Below are 22,061 nucleotides of genomic sequence, written 5' to 3'. Positions count from 1 at the left end.
TGTACGGCCAGTGTAGGAGATCGCTCCCCACACCATGATGCCGGGTGTTGGCCCTGTGTGCCTCGGTCGTATGCAGTCCTGATTGTGGCGCTCACCTGCACAGCGCCAAACACGCATACGACCATCATTGGCACCAAGGCAGAAGTGACTCTCATCGCTGAAGACGACACGTCTCCATTCGTCCCTCCATTCACGCCTGTCGCGACACCACTGGAGGCGGGCTGCACGATGTTGGGGCATGAGCGGAAGATGGCCTAACGGTGTGCGGGACCGTAGCCCAGCTTCATGGAGACGGTTGCGAATGGTCCTCGCCGATACCCCAGGAGCAACAGTGTCCCTAATTTGCTGGGAATTGGCGGTGCGGTCCCCTACGGCACTGCGTAGGATCCTACGGTCTTGGCGTGCATCCGTGCGTCGCTGCGGTCCGGTCCCAGGTCGACGGGCATGTGCACCTTCCGCCGACCACTGGCGACAACATCGATGTACTGTGGAGACCTCACGCCCCACGTGTTGAGCAATTCGGCGGTACGTCCACCCGGCCTCCCGCATGCCCACTATACGCCCTCGCTCAAAGTCCGTCAACTGCACATACGGTTCACGTCCACGCTGTCGCGGCATGCTACCAGTGTTAAAGACTGCGATGGAGCTCCGTATGCCACGGCAAACTGGCTAACACTGATGGCGGCGGTGCACAAATGCTGCGCAGCTAGCGCCATTTGACGGCCAACACCGCGGTTCCTGGTGCGTCCGCTGTGCCGTGCGTGTGATCATTGCTTGTACAGCCCTCTCGCAGTGTCCGGAGCAAGTATGGTGGGTTTGACACACCGGTGTCAATGTGTTCTTTTTTCCATTTCCAGGAGTGTATACAGGGTGGTCCATTGATCATGACTGGGCCAAATATCTCACAAAATAAGCGTCAAATGAAAAAACTACAAAGAACAAAAAAACTTGTCTAGCTTGAAGGGGGAAACCAGATAGCGCTGTGGTTGGCCTGCTAGATGGCGCTGCCATAGGTCAAACGGATATCAACTGTGATTTTTTATTTAGGAACCCCCATTTTTTATTACATATTCGTGTAGTGCGTAAAGAAATATGAATGTTTTAGTTGGACCACTTTTTTCGCTTTGTGATAGATGGTTCTGTAATAGTCACAAACATATGGCTCACAATTTTAGATGAACAGTTGGTAACAGGTAGGGTTTTTAAATTAAAATACAGAACGTAGGTATGTTTGAACATTTTATTTTGGTTGTTCCAATGTGATACATATACCTTTGTGGACTTATTATTTCTGAGAACGCATGCTGTTACAGGGTGACTACCGGTAAATACCTCATTAATGCAATAAATACTCAAAATAATGTCCATCAACCTCAATGCATTTGGCAATACATGTAACAACATTCCTCTCAACAGCGAGTAATTCGCCTTCCGTAATGTTCGCACATGCATTGACAATGCACTGACCCATGTTCTCAGGCGTTGCCAGTAGATGATGATAGCAAATATCCTTCAACGTTCCCCACAGAAAGAAATCCAGGGATGTCAGATCCAGTGAACGTGCTTCGACGACCAATCCACTTGTCATGAAATATGCTATTCAATACCGCTTCAACCGCACGCTAGCTATGTGCCGGACATCCATCATGTTGGAAGTACATCAACATTCTGTCATGCAGTGAAACATCTTGTAGTAACATCGGTAGAACATTATGTAGGAAAGCAGCATACATTGCACCATTTAGATTGCCATCGATAAAATGGGGCCCATTATCCTTCATCCCATAATGCAACACCATACATTAACCCACCAAGGTCACTGATGTTCCACTTGTTGCAGCCATCGTGGATTTTCTGTTGCCCAGTAGTGCATATTATGCTGGTTTACATTACCGCTGTTGGTGAATGACGCTTCATCGCTAAATAGAACGCGTGCAAAAAAATCTGTCAGCGTCCCGTAATTTCTCTTGTGCCCAGTGACAGAACTGTACATGACGTTCAAAGTCGTTGCCATCCAATTCCTGGTGCATGGGTGCAATTGATGTTGATGTAACATTCTCAACACCGACGTTTTTGAGATTCCCGATTCTCATGCAATTTGTCTGCTATTGATGTGCGGATTAGCTGCGACAGCAATTAAAACACCTACTTGGGCATCATCATTTGTTGCAGGTCGTGGTTGACATTTCACATGTGGCTGAACACTTCCTGTTTCCTTAAATAATGTAACTATCCGGCGAACGGTCTGGACGCTTGGATGATGTCATCCAGGATACCGAGCAGCATACATAGCACACACCTGTTGGGCATTTTGATCACAATAGCCATACATCAACACGATATCGACCTTTTCTGCAATTGGTAAATGGTCCATTTTAACACGGGTAATGTATCACGAAGCAAATACCATCTGCACTGGTGGAATGTTACGTGATACTATGTACTTATACGTGTGTGACTATTACAGCGCCATCTATCACAAAGCGAAAAAAGTGGTCCAACTAAGACATTCATATTTCTTTACGTACTACACGAATATGCAATAAAAATGGGGGTTACTATTTTAAAAAACGCAGTTGATATCCATTTGACCTATGGCAGCACCATCTTGCGGGTCAACCATAGCGCCATCTGGTTTCCTCCTTCAAGCTAGATGAGTTTCGTTCTTTGTAGTTTTTTCGTTTTATGCTTATTTCGTGAGATATTTGACCTGGTCACTATCAATGGACCACCCTGTATATGGCCAGTGCTCTATTGCTTGAACTTTCCATAAGCCTCATTAATAGTTTGCAGGTGAACATCCAAATACTGCTACAATAGTTTACTGATGAATATCTACGAGCAGTAAAAACCTAACCACAAAGTTTACAGTTCTTGAAGAACAGGAAAGGTACATACGGAGCAGACACTGTCATTGTTTTAACACATGGCCTAATTGTGTGAAAAATATCCCAGCTTGCTTTGACACAACCTTTGCTTTGTAAAAGCCTTCAATTTACTCTTTCCACCAGTTTGTTCTCTCTTCCGCAGTTAACAGTGGAATTCCAGTTTACCTCCTGATGTTGACAGCCTTGCTTTTAGTTCCAATGAAGGCTTTTCTGTATAATGAATCAGTCCATCCGGTGAGCTTTTCTTTTTCAGTTTCTTCACATTTTTCCTTCAGACGTTTTATCTTGGTTTCCTTACACTTCTTATTTATTTAATTCCTAAATAACTTATTCTGCTATATTCCCATCTTCCTTTGAACATTTTTGTACCACAGCCTTAGAGAGCATCAAACATGCATCATTCCTCATTACTCAGTTTCAAATTTCCTTCCATTTTAATTCTTCCATACAATTCTCTCAAATTTCAGTCTATTCTTCATTATTACTAAATTGTGATCTGACCCTGTATTTGCTCCTGGGTACTTATTACAATACAGTACTTGATTGCATAATCTTTGCCTGAGGGTGATGTAATCCAGGTGGAATTTTCCCATGTCTCTGAGCCTTTTCCAAGTATACCTATTTTTGAACAGTGTGTCTACTGTTACTAACTAAACTTTATTGCAAATTTCAGTGAGCCTTCCTTCTCTCTCACTTCTACCATGAAGCCCATATTCTCCTGTAACTCTGGCTTTTGTTGTTTTCCCTAGCACCACATTACAATCCTCCATGGTTACTAGACTATCAACTCCCTGTACATACTGAATCACCTGTTCAGTGTCCTCATACACCTTTTCTCTTCATCTTCTGCCTGTGATTTTGGAATGTATACCAGAACTAATGTTATTGATGTTTGCTGATGATTCTAATGGGAAGAAGCCTATCACTGAAATGTCCACAGTAGCTCACTCTTTACAGTAACTCACTCTCTGCCCTACCTTCCTATCCACAACAAAACCAACTCCCATTGTACCATTTTCTGTTGCTGTTGATATTACCCCATATTATTGTGACAATAAATTCTTATCATCTTTCCATGTCCGCCCCAGTAGCTGAGTGGTCAGCGTGACGGCTTGTCGTCCTCTGGGCCCGGGTTCGATTCCCGGCTGGGTCGGAGATTTTCTCCGCTCAGGGACTGGGTGTTGTGTTGTGTTCATCATCATTTCATCCCCATCCGGCGTGCAGGTCACCCAATGTGGCGCCGAATGTAATAAGACCTGCGATATGGCGGCCGGACCTGCCCCGCGAGGGGCCTCCCGGCCAATGACGCCAAACGCTCATTTCCATTTCCATCTTTCCATTTCTCTTCACTGATCTCCAATAAATCTAGATTGAGCCATTCCACTTTGCTTTTCTTATTTTCTAGCTTATCCCTTTATAGGTTCTTTAATCTTTTTCTCATGTTTACCACCTCCATGGCACTCCCTTCCCTGAGACACAAAATGGGAACTAATCTTGAAACTTTTGCCAATGGGGAGATCGTCATGACACTTTTTCAATTACAGGCCACATATTGTGTGGATACAAATTATATTTCTTTAATCTTGTGGTGACATTGCCTTCTGCATCCTAATTCCATTGATCATTGCTGATTCTTCCGTCTTTTAGGGCAATTTTCCACCCCATGGGCAAGAGGTTTCCCTGAAAGTCTGTCTGCTCCTCTGCCCTCTTGGACAAGGCCATTGGTAGAATGAGGGTAACCACTTACTTTGGAAGTATTGAGCCACCATTGCTGACAATTTTATTGAAGATATACGCAATCAATGAGTTCAAACCCAGGACCAAGTGCAATTTTATTATCAGTCAAAGATTCTGTTCCATAGACCATCGGAGCCAGGTGGAGTATACGAGCCTTTTACTTCACTATTTGGTATGGAATACAACAAATAGTGAAGCACAATATTTCTGCAAAAATTGTTAGTAGCACTCTAATCTTGTCTCATTTCTCAGCCCATTTTACTTCATTTTCTTTCTTTCTCTTTCAGTCCGCACCTCTGTCCTCCCCTCCAAATTCCTTAGACTACAAATCTTAGGTAGTAGGTAGTGTAATTGTGGATATCAAAAGCAGCTTCCTCTGTGCTCCTCTTTGACTGAAGTGTGAGATACTGTTTGATTTCACCTTCGAACATTCATGTTGTTGTTACCTTTGGATCACTCTATGGTACTGTTAGGCAAAAAATTTCATTTGATCACATGATATTTTGATAATAATGTGAACATTACTGCAGGTCATCCTGATTTGTAATATTGTAAAGAGTGGCTCTGATTTATGAATACACTTTGTTGATGTTGACTTGGCCTTTTTTTTACTTGGAGTGATGAGTGTATAATAAGGAATAATGGAGATAGTATGAAACAAGCTATCAGCTAGCAACATAGATGGTGAACATTGAGTGCACTTTAGAAAACTGTTCTATTCTAGGTATGTTGCACAAAATTTGTGACTGTGCAAATAGGCTTTCATATCTTAATTTATGTGATATTTAATCATGAAAGACTCAGCATAACTGTTACGTTTCTGTCACCAGTTACTTCTGAGTCCAATTTTCAAAAGGGTGACACAGAAGCTGATAATTTGTTTCTAGCTGAAGAAAGTATACATTTAACAAATAACAAAAGATATCTCTATACATATTAACATCAATTAAATCAGAAGTCTTAAATGTTTTCTTTAAAGCTCTTCATTAAAATGTTTTCCCTTCTGAACATATTTATTATAATAATGACAATTTCATATATTATTGTAGCCCAAGATATTGCCTACAAAGGGAGGAAGAGAATGAAGCAACATTTCTCAATGATTTCAGTTTTAGCAAGTTTTATAGTGTTTAAAATTGTTTCATAAAATGTTTAAAAATGTTTCATATATTAATGTAGCCCAAGATATTGCCTACAAAGGGAGGAAGAGAATGAAGCGACATTTCTCAATGATTTCAGTTTTAGCAAGTTTTATAATGTTTAAAAATGTAACATGTTGTGGCTTGGCAAGACAGCCAAGCCACTATGAGGAAGGCGAAAGGCACGCATTTAAGCTCACGCAGGCTGGCGTGAGGTCTGGAACAGGACAAGGACTTTATAATAGCAAAGAACATATGTAGCTGCTGGAATATTTAACTTTAATCCACAATTGGTGAACATCGCTCTTGACGGTACATGTTTTACAACATCAATAGTAATTTCTAATGGCGCCTTGCTAGGTCGTAGCAAATGACGTAGCTGAAGGCTATGCTAACTATCGTCTCGGCAAATGAGAGCGTAATTTGTCAGTGAACCATCGCTAGCAAAGTCGGCTGGCCACTGGAGCCGAGTGCTAGGAAGTCTCTCTAGACCTGCCGTGTGGCGGCACTCGGTCTGCAATCACTGATAGTGGCGACACGCGGGTCTGACGTATACTAACGAACCGCGGCCAATTTAAAGGCTACCACCTAGCAAGTGTGGTGTCTGGCGGTGACACCACATTCCTCCCCCGCAAATTGGCGGATGGTTGTGGTATAAGGCTTCTGCCCTCCGTGGAGAGGACCCCATGTTGGCGTATGCGACGAGGTGGGGAGCCTAACAACAGGTGAGGCTGTGCCACCCGGACCCTGCCACTCGGCCTGAGGGGAGCTAGGAAACGCCTGAAAACCTGCTTCAGGGTGCACGCCAACATGCGGTGTATGCGCCCGCAGAGAGACAGGAGGGGCCGAAGGGTCGACCTCCATCAAGCCGGGGCACCCGACGGGCGAAGACGACATATGGGCCGGAGCGGGCAAGAATTCCATGGCGGAGGACAACTGGTCACGGGAAGCGATCGGTGGCGCGTGACCCATGGAGGCGCCCGGCGGGTGCAGCGACGCGTCTACTGCGGGCTTCGCTGGCGGAAGAACAGGCGGCGGCGGCGGCGCGTCGCCATGGGGCAAAATGGAAGGCAGCGGCGGTAACACCTGGGGCTGAGGCGAGCCAGTAGATGGGTCCCCAGGGCGCTGACCGGACGGCACCGTCACTGAAAGCAGACGGGGAGCGGCAGATCCCGTGCGACGACAGAGGCGCAGCTGATTGAGATGCCGACGCACCTCACCAGAGGCCCCCAAAACCAGATACATAGCGCAGCTGAGGCAGCGAAGAATGCGCCCTGTGAGCCAACGCCGTGAACCTCAATAGTTGCGGTAGTAGACAACGTCGCCTGGGGCAAAAGCAGGTGTCTGCCGCTGCACAGGAACCTGGTGCAGCGGATGTAGCAAAGACATCAAGGTTCGATGAGGGCGACTGTGAAGCAACTCAGCTGGCGAGCGACCATCTCGAGGCTGAGAGTGATACGAGGACAAAAAGAGCAACAACGCGTCCTCCCGAGAATGCGACTCTTTCAACTTCAACATCTGTGACTTGAAAGTCCTGACCAATCGTTCAGCGGCACCGTTTGACTGTGGCGAAAACGGCGCGGACGTCAGATGTTGAATACCATTGGCCTTGCAGAATGACTGAAATTCTGCGGACATGAATTGCGGGCCATTGTCGGAAACAATAGTCTGTGGAAGACCTTCAATGCAAAAGATAGCTGATAACGCTTGGATGGTGGCAGATGACGTCGTGGAAGACATCCAGACAACAAAAGGAAAATTACTGAATGAATCTACCACAACCAACCATCGAGCATTCAGAATGGACCAGCAAAATTGATGTGTAAGCGTTGCCAAGGGGAAGTGGCTTTCGGCCATGCAAAAAATTTCCGCGGTGGTGCTGATTGTTGTTCGGCACACACCATGCAAGAAGAGCACATATCCGTAATCGCGGCATCGATTCCGAACCAAGTACAGTGCTAACGAGCAAGTTGTTTCGTTCTCACTATACCCCAATGTCCTTGGTGGAGAAGCTGTAAGACAGAGGACTGTAACGAACGTGGGACCACGACCCTGGACTGATCATTATCAGAATGCAACAGCAAAACACCACATCGTACAAATAGTCTCTCCTTGTGAGCAAAAAATCGGCGAACCAACGGATCCCCGATTCGTGACTTCGACAAGGGCCATTGAGTAGCAACGAAACGCAGAATGGTAGCCAGGACAGGGTCGGCAGCTGTGGCTGTAGCTACATGACGAAAATCAATCGGAAACGAGTCGACCTTGTCATCGGTTTCCGAATCAATGAACATGCAAGCAAGTTCGGAGGAATTGAATGCTCTATCCTCAGCAACAGGCAAACGGGAAAACGCATCGGCGTTTCCGTGCTTAGCAGTGGACCGATACAAGATATCGTAGCGGTACTGCGAGAGGAAAATAGACCAGCGAATGAATTTCTGCGCTGTACGTGGAGGTACAGGCTTGTTCGGATGAAAAAGCGATGTCAAAGGTTTGTGGTCCGTGATGATGGTAAAGTGACGACCATACAAGAAACCATGAAACTTTGTAACACCAAATACGAGAGCCAAAGCTTCTTTCTCGACCTGTGAATAATGTCTTTGTGCAGACTAGAGCAATTTGGACGCAAAGGCAATAGGGCGATCGTGCGAACAATCTTTGTGCGCAAGCACAGCACCGATCCCGAAATCCGATGCATCCACCATCAACAAAAGGGGCTGCCGGGGATCGAATGGTGTAAGGCAAGTATTGGAAAGCAACGCCGATTTCAACTGGCGAAAGGCAAGTTCGCATTCCGTCGTCCAGACGAACGAAACACCTTAACGGCGTAAGTGATGAAGCGGAGCTGAAATGGAAGAGGCGTGGCGCACATATTTATGGTAGTAATTGGTTTTTCCCAGCACACTCTGTAGCTGCTTCAAATTCTGCGGCGAAGGCAAGTCTTGCATGGCACAGAGGTGCTCTGGACTGGGATGTATGCCTTGGGCATTAAGTACATGTCCCAGATATGGCAAGTCACGAGCAAAAAACACACATTTGTCCTTCTACAAGCGAAGACCATTTTGTCGCAAGACCTGAAATAGTGTTCTGAGATTGGCTAAATGTTCTTCTTCCGTCTTTCCGGAGATCACAATATTGTCCAGATAGTTTGCTGCAGTAGGGACCGATGCACAAACAGTTTGTAGATATTGCTGAAACAATGCATGGGCGGATGCACACCCGAATGGCAGTCGTTTGAATCGATACAAACCAAGATGCGTGTTAACCACCAAAACGTGCTGGGATTCTTCGTCCACCAGTATTTGCAAGTACGCGTTCGCTAGGTCCAACTTCGAAAAATATTTACCCGGGCACAGTTTGGCAAAAAGATCTTCCGGGCGGGGTAAAGGAAAAGTTGCAGTCACTAGTTGTGGATTCACTGTTGCCTTGAAGTCCACACAAAGTCTCAATTTTCCGGAAGGTTTTTGCAAAATTACTAAGGGTGATGCCCAGAGAGAAGCCTGCACACGTTCAATGACACCTTGTGATTCCAAATCGTGTAATGTTTTTGCGACCTCATCACGCAATGCGTGGGGAACATTGCGTGCTCTGAAAAATTTTGGTTGCGCGTTTACTTTCAGTTCCAAATGTGCTTTATAGTTCTTAGCGCAACCGAGGCCCGGTGCAGAAATGTCTAAAAATTCTTCACATAGACGAGAAACACTGGCTGAAGGCACAGTCTGGTTCACTGATAGGACCTGATTTACTATAGACAAGTTAAACAACTGAAATAAATCGAAACCAAACAAGTTCACTGCAGAAGAAGAACGAAGGATGTACAATGACACAAGTTTTGTTTGTCCCTTGTATGTTGCAAGAAGGCTGCACTGTCCTAACACAGGGAGCCCGTGACCTGAATATGTAGTTAACTTAACATTTGCGGCACGCAACGGAGGTGTGCCCAGCTGTTTGTACATGTCGTGATTGATCAATGAAACTACAGCTCCGGTATCTAGCTGGAATGGTATCACTTTGCCGTTAATGTCCAAGTCTACAAAAATTTTATTGTCCTGCTGACGACAAGAGCGACTGTCTTGTGCAACGTGAACTGACACTGGTACAGAATCACTTGCAACTTGACGGAATTTCCGGCGATGTCAATGCACATGATTTGTAGGATGAACACAGTCACTGTTAGAGAGAGTGGCACTGGGCGGAGTGGCATGAACCATATGAATTTCCATAGGCGAAATGTCGCGAGCCTGAGTATCCTTGGTTCGATTTCGATTCCGGCGCAAAGCAAAGGGCCTGGAATGGTTTTGAGCATCTGATCAGAGCTTTTTCTGGCAAACACTTTGAACATGTCCTTTTTTATTACAGAAAAAGAAAATAGCCTGGCGTGACGGGCAATTCTCACGCGAATGTCTAGTAGCACACCACGAGCATGATTTCACTGCATTTGCTTCCTGGCGCGGTACACGTGGCTGAGAGCCAGGCGGCTTTGGCGTGACCGGGCACGAGGACTGTTTACTGATCCGTGCAGCTCGCCTGGCGGGCCGGTTAACCTGACACACGGGTGGCCAAGTTTCAAACGATTCCTGAGCAAAGTCAAGTGTGTCCTGCCGATCCAATATGTCCATCACTTGTTGAAGGGAGGGACTGGCGAGTTTCAAAATCTGTTCCCTTATACGAACATCAGAAACATTCTGTGCAATTGCATCACGCACCATAGTATCTGAATAAGGGAGTCCACATTGACACTCAAAAGCACAATCCCTAGTAAGGCCTTGCAAGGTTGCAACCCACTCCCGATTAGTCTGACCTGCCGTACGTTTGGTACGAAAGAAGGTATACCTTTTTGCAATGACATTGACTGATTCTTTGAAATATGCATCTAATGCAGCCAAAATTTCGTCGTAGGACAGAGTTGCTACGTCGCGTCGGGGAAATAATTTGAGTGTCACACGGTACGTGGACACTGCGACGCATGATAATAAGAAAGTCTGCCGCTCGTTTCCTTGAATTCTGTAGGCGGCGAGATGGAATCCAAATTGGCATGACCACTCCGTCCAGCTTTCCAGTGCCGCATCAAAAGGACGAAAAGGTGGTGCAACTGTGTGTTGTGGCTGCGTGAGCGGTGGATCGGCGGCTGCCGCATCATTTTGCATTGCATGTTGACCCTGGACGAGCTGTCCAAGGGCATCCAGTAAGGTCTGCGTCTGCTGGTTCTGTAAGCGATAAAATTCGGACAGTACATCTGGAGATTGTGGCGAAGCCATTACACAAGTAAATCAGGGCAGTATAGTTAGGAACGCGATTTGGCCTCGTCGCCAAACTGTTGTGGCTTGACAAGACAGCCAAGCCACTATGAGGAAGCTGAAAGGCACGCGTTTAAGCTCACGCAGGGTGGCGTGAGGACTGGAACAGGACAAGGACTTTATAGTAGCAAAGAACGTATGTAGCTGCTGGAATACTTAACTTTAATCCACAATTGGTGAACATCGCTCTTGACGGTACATGTTTTACAACATCAATAGTAACTGCTAATGGCGCCTTGCTAGGTCGTAGCAAATGACATAGCTGAAGGCTATGCTAACTATCGTCTCGGCAAATGAGAGCGTAATTTGTCAGTGAACCATCGCTAGCAAAGTCGGCTGTCCAACTGGGGCCGAGTGCTAGGAAGTCTCTCTAGACCTGCCGTGTGGCGGCGCTTGGTCTGCAATCACTGATAGTGGCGACACGTGGGTCCGACGTATACTAACGAACCGCGGCCGATTTAAAGGCGGTGACACCACATAACATAAGTTTCCATTGCAGCTTTTTACTGACTGTTTGAGAAATGAATAGCACTAAAAAGGTTGAATTCCAATTTAAATGTAGGGTATTATTAATATCAACTGTCAAAGTAATTATCTTTTTGTGTGTATGTAATACTACTTCAAGATGACATTAATGCTCTTCATATAATGTAAGAGTTTAATTAACATAACCAAATTTTGTAATTTAATTTCTCACACTAATAATAATTCAAAAATATAATTGACTTTATAAATTCCCCACATTGCTTGTGCTACCACATTACTGCTCCCTGTAATTTGAAAGTTTTCAAAGTGTATCTCATGTTATGTTTTTTTCTATATTTTTCAGCTTCTCTGGATTCAACATCTTGCAGCACCACAACACAAAATTCTGGAACTAATACATCTGTTGCTACAGAAGTGGATCTTTATGTTGTGATTGATAGTTCATGGCAATTTACTGATATTCAGCGTATTTTAGTGTAAGTCAAAGATTCACTAATTAGGTTTATGGAGTAAGAAAAGTGGCTATATTGTACCTTTGACTACTTATATAAGATTGCAGGAGCAACTAGAGTAACAAGCAAGAAAATGCAGATCTAATTTTAGTGGCTTGTTTATTAGAGCTTAGACATAAGAATCATTATTTGCTATTACACAAGACATATATTATCATAAAGAAAGAAATGTCATTGCTAACAGCAGAAAAGACAAATTTTTAAAAGACTTATAATTTCATAAGTTATCTTGACGACTCACACTACTAGTCATCAATGTTTAGCGTTGTGATGGATGTACGGGGAAATATTCAGAGAATCTGTAAATAAATTCTAAATTTTGAGGCAATAATGAGAAGAAATAATTAACTCTCTAAGAGAAACTAAATTGGTGGTTAACTGGCGCTTGAAAAGCTTGACTTCAGAAAATTATAATACTGAATTTAATTATTTTTTTGGGGAGGAGGGGGGAGCCTAGAACCTGATATGAATTTGAAAATATGACTAACTGATTAACATTTTCATCTTACTGACTGTTCCCAAGATAAACTGGCCCCTGTTGTAGAGGCAAATATTTTATTCCTGCTGTCCAACTCACATTTTTATAGGATGTCAATATCTGGAAGGAAGTCATCTTGTCCTCATGAACCTGAATTAAATGGTACCAAGTGGCAATATTAACACACTAAATACTGTATCATGTCAAACCAAAAGGCTTGTGTCAAGTTGAGAGCAATGTGACATTCAATATTTCTCTTGTCCCACCAGGCTATTTAATGAATTAAATTTATACTCAGGTATAAAACTCTTTGCCTTCACAAATGTCTGCTTGTGTCTGTGTATGTGCGGATGGATATGTGTGTGTGTGCGAGTGTATACCTGTCCTTTTCCCCCCCTAAGGTAAGTCTTTCCGCTCCCGGGATTGGAATGACTCCTTACCCTCTCCCTTAAAACCCACATCCTTTCGTCTTTCCCTCTCCTTCCCTCTTTCCTGACGAAGCAACTGTTGGTTGCGAAAGCTTGAATTTGTGTGTATGTTTGTGTTTGTTTGTGTGTCTATCGACGTGCCAGCGATTTCGTAAGACACATCATCTTTGTATATATATATAAAAACAAAGATGATGTGACTTACCAAACAAAGTACTTTTAACATCTATTTACTCTTCTCCAGTCTTTCTTTTCCAGTATTACCTACTTCTCTACAGCTCAACCTCAAGGGCCCTAATTTTTCCATTTCGTAAAACTGGTTCTCTGGTCCATACTAAGACTACAATACCACAAAATAAGACTTAATTCACCATCTCAACAGTGCATTTCAGACTCATATATGTTTACAACACCATGGAAACCAACATGGAGTAATTCATAGTAATAATTTTTTATGTTCACTTATGATCTAAAACATCCCTAAATTAGATGATATAGCATGGGCACAGTTTTCAACAGACATGACAAACATAATTCACTACTATGGAAATTTATTGGTTGTTATGGTGTGAAAAGTTTGATTTAGACTCCAGAGGGTTCTTAATGTGACCTGAATTTCACAGTATATTTCTATAACAAAAAATTATAAAAATGAATGTTTCAGTGATTGAATGACAAGTATGATAATTTGTACACACAAGAACAGGGCACAGTAGTTCCATCATAAATATTTCACTATTCTTCATTCTCTTTCATAGTTCTCCTTCCATTGAACATTTGTTTTGCAAGTTCCATGTTGTTGACGAGACTCTTGGGAATTGCTCATAATTAGCATATTCTCCTGAAAATGGTGAATAAGTTGTTCATTGAATTAAACCACATTTTTCTAGACTACTATGCAACTTAATGTCTAAAAGTGTGGGCAACAATTATCACATTGGAAACGTCTTAAATAATAAGGTCAATATCATTAATATATGATTCTTTATTTTTCTCGTTCCCCAGCTCCAAACATAACCTTTATTGCTCCTTTTTCACTTTTTTATCTTTCATTCCCATTTACTTTCTGTGATTCCTTTTAGTTTAAGTCTTCACTTACAGTTAACTGATTAGCAGCAGTTCAGTTTAAGTTGATTATAACACGTCTTCACATTTCATGCCCCTTCTCTTTTGACTCACTTCACACTGCGACTCTCTTGATCCAGATCTGGGAGCATCCATCTTGCTCCTTCTAATTTCTTTTTATTTATTTCCTTTGCCCTCTCTAATTTCTTTTTATTTATTTTCTTCATCTTTCTTTTAATGAAGATACTTAAGGTTACAAGGCTTCAAAATTAATCAGATTTTGAATTTTTTAAATTTATCACCTCCAGTTGTTGTAATTACGCCAGTAGGTAACTCTAGTGCCTTCTGCTCTAAATTTAGTTTTTTACTTTTATTTTGGTTTGCAACATAACATGAATGATGAATGATATATATATTATAAAGCATTTACTTTTATGTACATGCATTATAACATTATTGTTTTATCTGCCTTACATTAATAACCTCACTGTCAAATGACCTAAACCTATACACTAAATACTGTCATGTTACATATGTGCTTGATTCTGTTGTTGGACTGTTTCAGAGTATGTGTTTGTATTAAATAACTGTTATTGTAGAACCAAATTACTCGTTTTTTGTATTCAAATCTAGTCTGTTGCTATTAATTTTTGTTGTCAATTTGTCTTTATCTTGTCCTCCTGTCCATTTCTTCATCTGGCTTACTAGAGAGTCTATTGCTAAATGGCATTGTGTCCATAATATTTCTATATTTCGGCTGAATCAGAAACATTTGTTTCTAGAAGCTGGTCTTTTTGTCATCTTTATTTTCCATGTGTGTCTGCTACCTCATATATCAAAATTATTTTAGTCTTTTTGTATTTTTGTTCAACATTTTAATATTTAATTTTTAAACTCTTAATTAAAATAATGTTTACATAGTAACCAATTAAGTTTTATTTCAGTTCAATAGCAGAAATGATTAAACTGAACAGTATACGTGGAAGCAGAATAAGTGTGTTTACTGGCAATTCATTCAAACCTTGGAATGGAACAATGAGTTTTATAGAATTCTATCAAAATTTCAACCAGTCATCATATGTGAGAGTTGGTAAGTTTTGTTACTTTACCAGAACTTTGCCCACTAAGATTATGTAATATTTTTTCCTTTCAGACAAATTGCTCATTCTTGCATCAATGTTCCTAAAAGATTAATCAATAAAAAAAATAGAGACAAATTTGCTACTCACCTGAGAGATTATTTCCACATTCTCACAAATTAGTGTCCCATAATTTCATGAAATAATGATGATATTGGAACACTTGACAATAGCATAGTGCTTAAAACAGTACTCACCATGAGACTATGTGTACGGATAAAAACAATTTTGGTATAGAAACTGAGTATTTGACTCCAGTCCAGGATAATAATAATTTATGTAGTGGCTACTATATGCTATTCACATTTTTTGAGCCAAGTTGGCCTAAATTTCATTTTTCTGGACATGTATTTGTGAAGTAAAATCATTAAGGACAATAACAATATTAGGAAATGGATAGATCACTACTCATTATAAAGATGACACTTTGAGTTGCAGGCAGCACAATGAAAAAAGTGTAACACATATAGCTTTTGGCCAAAGCCTTCTTCGGAAAAGAAAACACGCATACACATTCATACAAACAAGCACACCTCACGCACACATGACTGCTGTCTGTGGCAGCTTGCCAGAGATTTTGAGCAAGTGTGCATGAAATGTGCTTGCTTTTGTGAATGTATGTGTGCTTTCTTTTCTGAAGAAGACTTTGGCCAAAAGCTAAATGTGTAACAGTCTTTTTGTAGTGCCTGTCTGCAACTCAGCCTGTCATCTTTTCTTTTTCAATGTTGTTGATATTCCAACCTGGAGTTTCCATTGTTTCATTATTAGGTTGTATACAAGCCTGGACAACTGGGAGATATGGGAAAAACCCGGGAATTTTTTCATCTGGGAGAAAACTGGGAAAAACCTGGGAATTTTTTAGAATTCCGGGAATTTTTCAGTGTTTTAGTTTTCTGATAAATTTTTGTAATTTTGACTGGTAAGAACCAATATTCTAACAAAGGATATTACTGTATACCACTACTGCAGAATAACACTTCAAGAAAAAAATGGTTCAAATGGCTCTGAGCACTATGGGACTTAACATCTATGGTCATCAGTCCCCTAGAACTTAGAACTACTTAAACCTAACTAACCTAAGGACAGCACACAACACCCAGCCATCACGAGGCAGAGAAAATCCCTGACCCCGCCGGGAATCGAACCCGGGAACCCGGGCGTGGGAAGCGAGAACGCTACCACACGACCACGAGATGCGGGCTAACACTTCAAGAATAAAACATAAATGAGAGAAAAAAAAAAAAAAAAACGAAAATAAATTAAATTGCAAAGGAAATGTGCCATATACAACAAAAACACACAGTGCTCATGCAATCGTGTGCCAACAGCAAAATGTGTCAAAGGCTTTAGGAAGATTATGCAATGCTTCATAATAACAAATTGCCTCTTATATGCATGAAGTCACAACTGTTTACATTAGATTCGTTGTAGCAGTTATGAGCAGACTCATGCATATGCGCAGTTGAGTCACGTTTGAGCAGTAGATTCTTCCACTTCTGGCTACAGGAATGTGACTGTTGGCTGTGCAAGCAGTTGCATCAAGCAGCTAGATGCTACTGGGAAAAGGGGTGCCAAATTCATATTCTTGAGGAAAAAAGGTTGTTTCACAAAGCACTTTCCATCCAGCACACGTTGGTCTATCGATTATTCATATGATTTTGAAATGCATCCCTGTTTTCTTTTTGAACATTTTTGAAATCATTTTAAGTTGATTTTTGAATGAATCATAAGCAGATTTTTGAATGCATACATAGTGTACATGATGTCTCTGTCAGAAGAATCCTCATTGCATCTAGAAATAAACTTTACGCAGACAAAAGGGAATGGGCTATACGAGCTGAGCAGAGTAAAGCTGAACAGATGAATGCCAATCGCTGTCTGATTATGTGGTTGATTGGGTTTGCAAATGATCAGTGTTGTTATAATTACTAGTGAAATCCATAGATTCAGACTACCAGAATGGAAATAAACGACTAAATAACAGATGAGAAAGAGTACGTATTATCTTCTCGGTGTATCCAAGAAAATGAAATTTTGACAGAAATTTTTTGGCCAGATTGCTACACTAGTAAGGACCAGTTGTACAGTCCCCGGCTAGCAGCCACTTAAGTTCTATTATGGAAGGAAGGCGGAAAACGTGTTGTACGAATACGTAATAACACCTAACTGGAGAATAATCGTGGGATAACTAAACCCATGATTCTCGCCGGGTTAGTGACGTTAATCGGTGAACAAATTTTGACAATGGCAGGAATAGCTACAGAATTGATGATGACTAGATTGTTTGTTAGAACAAGGAAGGAGGGGAAATGGGGACATCACACAAATTATGGAAGAATAAGACAATTCCAAATTTATATAAAAATTTCGTAACACTACTTTTTGATCTCATGCTTGAGAAACTAGTGCATGTGAATGAAATGTGAAACTATTTCCTAACATAAAGCTTTTTGCTTGTAATAGGTCTAATAGGCATTTGATATTGGTACTTAGTGAATTATATTCTGTCGTGCCAAAACAGTCTCGTTTATTTGGTGTGTGTTACAAAATTGCTGCAATATTAGAAAGGCCTATTTTCTTTTATCTAGCAGACAGTGACAAAATAGGTGTAATCAAATTGAGAAACCACACCAGTCTTGGGTATTATTTGTATCAATAGCTTTTTCAGTATTAGATAACGACATTTTGATTTTTCATGTAGCAAAATGTTTGACAAACTTTGATGAGGTAATAGAGTCTTTCACAGAAAGGAAAGCACTCCATGTAAAGCTGTAGCAAGATTAGAGAGAAAAAAAGGCTAGGAGCTAAGAGTTGAAGAAATGTGTACTTTCTTGCTTGTCTCTTGTCTTTATTGGTTTTATGGATCCTATATTTAATTTTATGTCACACAAAAACAGCAAGTTATTAGCTAATAGGCACTAAAGAGTGCATATTTTCTGAAGAGTTCTTGTTCTCCCGATTACAAATAATCCCATCTGCCATTAATTGCGAGTTTTTTTTCTTAAAAAAAAAATAAATAAATAAATAAAATAGGGGCAGGCTGTCAAACCGGCCGAAAGGGAGCAGGAGAGGCACCACAGGACATTTCAATTTCCACTGTCCTGAATATAGTTTGATGGCAACCATTACAAAATATACACGTTTAAATTCCACACAGCGAAATACCATCACCTGAGAATGGTCACATCTGCCATTATACATCCATTTTTATGAAGGAATGGTAAAACACGTCTGACGACCACTTCTTTTCATCCCACATCATATTCAAAAGCAGCACATTTGGTCAGAATTTTGCAAGATCCAAACAAACAAAATAACAATGATTATGATGTTACATCCTCCGAGGAAGCTGTAACATACTTTCTCACTAGGTATAGAACTACACAGGAAAACAGCCACAGTACAGCTGAGATCTGCTTGGGAGCAGGTGCCATACCTTTTTTTTATCTGTTGTTCCTGACACAGCAAGCCCAGACCTGACATTCGTCCTTGTACTACCATATGGGCTCTTTAGTCTGAAGTCACACATATGGCAACCACATGAATGGACTCAAGGGATCATCACTATAGTGCGGGGGATCAATTGCTAAAAGTGGTGACCAGGCAAGAGCTCTGACTGCAACAACTGAATGATGTTGTTGTCCCTCCCACTAACTGTCAATGAACTATTGGCAGAGAAGCCCACCTCTCCTGTCCACCTAACTCACTGGGCCAGGTACTGGCTCTCCCTTAGGCTGATTAAATGTAGGAAAGATACGATATCCTGCTGCTACAGTGGTACTGACATCATCTCAGGCAGTGGCAGTGATACAACCTTTGTGGCTGACAGTCCTGCTTTCGACTGGCACAACTCCAGTTCTCACAGCAAATACATCACATGGGGATAGCCATTTGCCTGATCCAGGATATACAATACCTTGATAGTTGTCTGGACTGGCAGTTTATATCTTGTTACTAAAGCCTGCATATGTTGATTGTCAAATACAAGTCCTACTGCACTTTCTGTGCATTGACTTTGACTTGAAACTCTGTCTGTTTGTGTGTTGCTGTTTAAGACTATTCTAGCTTGTTCACTGGCACTGATTTCAGCTCATGTTACTTCCATTTGTAACATTAAGTCTCTATTGCAGTTTTGACTACTGACTTAGTGTTGATCTTGATTTCTTGATGCTACATGGTATGTGGCAGTGACCTCCTCACTTTGTGTCATGCAATGGCATAAGAGGTAGTACTTTGTAATACATACCAATTACCTACAATGAACTTAGTAAAGTGAGTAATTATATAGTCTGTATCAGATTTATACAAATTAATTTGCTCTCAGGAAGGTAACACTTACATAAAGGGAATTATTGTACATATTCACTTTTCATTTTGCCTGGAATCATGAGAAAAAACAGGAACTTAAGGAATGATTCTATTGGAAGCTTTTAGAACCCAGAGGCAACTGAGATTTTTAGATGCAAGGAATGAGGTTCAGGGTGGGATAGGGAGGGAAAGGCAGCTGTAATTCCTCCCCTTGTTTATGTGCCCTTGAGTATAATTAATGTCCATAATCAGGGTGTATACGTGGACAAGGGAAAAAAAAATCCCGGATTTTTCCCGTATTTCCTGGTTAAAAATACTTTCTCCTGGGTGGAAACACACTTTTTCCACTGCCACGAGGTTTGAGTCCTCCCTCGGGCATGGGTGTGTGTGTTGTTCTTAGCATAAGTTAATTTAAGTATTGTATAGGTCTAAGGACCGATGACCTCAGCAGTTTGGTCCCACAAGAATTCACACACAGTTGAACACTTTTTCCTTGTTGAGTGACAGTATACTTTCCCTGAAAAAATTTTCAATCCTTTGAATGGTTATGGGTTTATACAAGGGTGTTGAATTTCCCGACACTTTAGAAAATGAAACTCAGGGAAAAAGACATGTTTTGGAAATATCTCTGATTTGCAGCAACATGTATGCTGCATATTTTCGTATTATGAAAGTATACATTGGAATTCCACCAAACACCGCATGTTACTTTCTGAATCATTGAAATCGAGATTGTGATGCACTTTTGTAAGCCAGTCATAGCTCATGTCACGTGATCTCGCCAGCCAATGACAGCAGATATTAAGAGCATAGGACATGTGGTGTAGTCAGCCAACAGCAACGTCACTGTTAAGTAGCACGAACACACAAACAGGGAAAGTTAATAGTTTAAATTAATATACATAGTTTTGCTACAAGAAAAGCAAAGCGTTCACATATAATATAGGTCTCTAAGGTTAATAAGCTACAGGAGAAGCTAAACTTTCGCATATAATGTTGATCTTTTTTGCACTTGTTACACTTTAAGATATATCACACAAATGTGCCAGTAAAATTTTTAATAATGACAGGGTTCAAAATCCTTCTAAATGGCTCATCATTAAAGAGTTGACTTTTAAATGAAAGTCAAACACTCTCTAATTTAAGAAATTCATGGTACATTCTTGCACATAGTTCAACTTACGTAAAAGGATATTTACTTTGACAGTAACGCTTTCAAAACCACCATTCGCAATATTTTCCAGTGACCTGTTAGAAATATGTTCATTTCAACAGTTGCCAGAGAGTGCATATGACAGGCAACACCGTGCTTGCGCAGCTACCATGACATAGGAAGCCCGTATGTATGTACGTGTAAAACATTGAAAGATCATACATTATGTCATAAAGAAACAAGACATCAGAGGATACTTCAAGAGCATCAGAATTTTGTGAACCATACGAAAATGTGAACATTTAAAATGCATACTTAAAGTGCACACTTGTATATCCAGATTCCCAGTAAAGTAGACCTTGACCTGATAACATTATATGCGAAAACTTAGCTTCTCTTGTAGCTTTTCAGTGTGGTTTTTGGGATGTAAATTTTCTTGGAGCACCAGTACTGCATTGTATCATGTTTGGTTCTTTATTATGGCATAATGCCATACATGCTAGAAGATGAAAAAGTGCACTTGAAATGCAATGAACAGTTGAAACTAGCCAGTACTGGAAAATAAAACATTTTGTTTCAAATACATTGACTGCCTCTGCCAAAAAGGTTAATAAAAGTCAAATTTCTTTAGCAAACAGACAAAAATAACTTCATTGTCCTGCAAGGTGATTAATGCTTAACTCTCAGAAAGGTGGAAATAAAATAAAATCTGAAACTAATAACATATTTTAGCCTTCCATAATTATGTGAATATATTTTAATTCACTTGATAGCGCCCAGCGACAGATATCCGTTTTGTTTTCATTTCACGTGAGAATAAATGAAGGAGAAACAGCAAAATCACTAAATGTAAACACGGGTCATGTGGAGACTACCCACAATAGCTCAGACTGCTCTGTGCATCAGCCCCAGATCTACAATATTTGCTAACCGGGTCAATACTAAAAAAAAAAACGAATTTTCAAAAATATGTTCATCTTGTAGCACAAATCTTCCTGAAAAGTCTGAAACATAAAACATATGTGTTTGAGGAAATGTAAGACATGTTGTTTGGTCTTAAGTGTCCCAAAGTGCAGTGCCACACCTCTTCAGACAGCATTCAGACATCAACAAAAGCAAAACGAGGATAATGGAATGTAGTCAAATTAAGTCGGGTGATGCTGAGGAAATTAGATTAGGAAATGAGACACTTAAAGTAGTAAAGGAGTTTTGCTATTTAGGGAGTAAAATAACCGATGATAGTCGAAGTAGAGAGGATATAAAATGTAGAATGGCAATGGCAAGGAAAGCGTTTCTGAAGAAGAGAAATTTGTTAACATCGAGTATAAATTTAAGTGTCAGGAAGTCGTTTCTAAAAGTATTTGTATGGAGTGTAGCCATGTATGGAAGTGAAACATGGACGATAACTAGTTTGAACAAGAAGAGAATAGA

General features: G+C 41.0%; 1 protein-coding gene across 1 annotated transcript in view; it reads left to right on the top strand.

Annotated features, from left to right (window-relative positions):
• Positions 1 to 22,061, top strand: part of LOC126455857 (uncharacterized) — a 136,464-nt gene that overhangs the window by 80,326 nt on the left and 34,077 nt on the right. Inside the window, exons 9-10 of the mRNA XM_050091619.1 lie at positions 11,891 to 12,023; positions 14,975 to 15,120. Coding sequence (XP_049947576.1) covers positions 11,891 to 12,023; positions 14,975 to 15,120 — 279 coding nt within the window. The remainder of the gene's footprint in view (positions 1 to 11,890; positions 12,024 to 14,974; positions 15,121 to 22,061) is intronic.

This window comes from Schistocerca serialis, chromosome 2 (genome assembly GCF_023864345.2).
Source record: "Schistocerca serialis cubense isolate TAMUIC-IGC-003099 chromosome 2, iqSchSeri2.2, whole genome shotgun sequence".
Taxonomy (NCBI): Eukaryota; Metazoa; Arthropoda; class Insecta; order Orthoptera; family Acrididae; genus Schistocerca; species Schistocerca serialis.
This window is presented reverse-complemented; position numbering and strand designations above follow the sequence as displayed.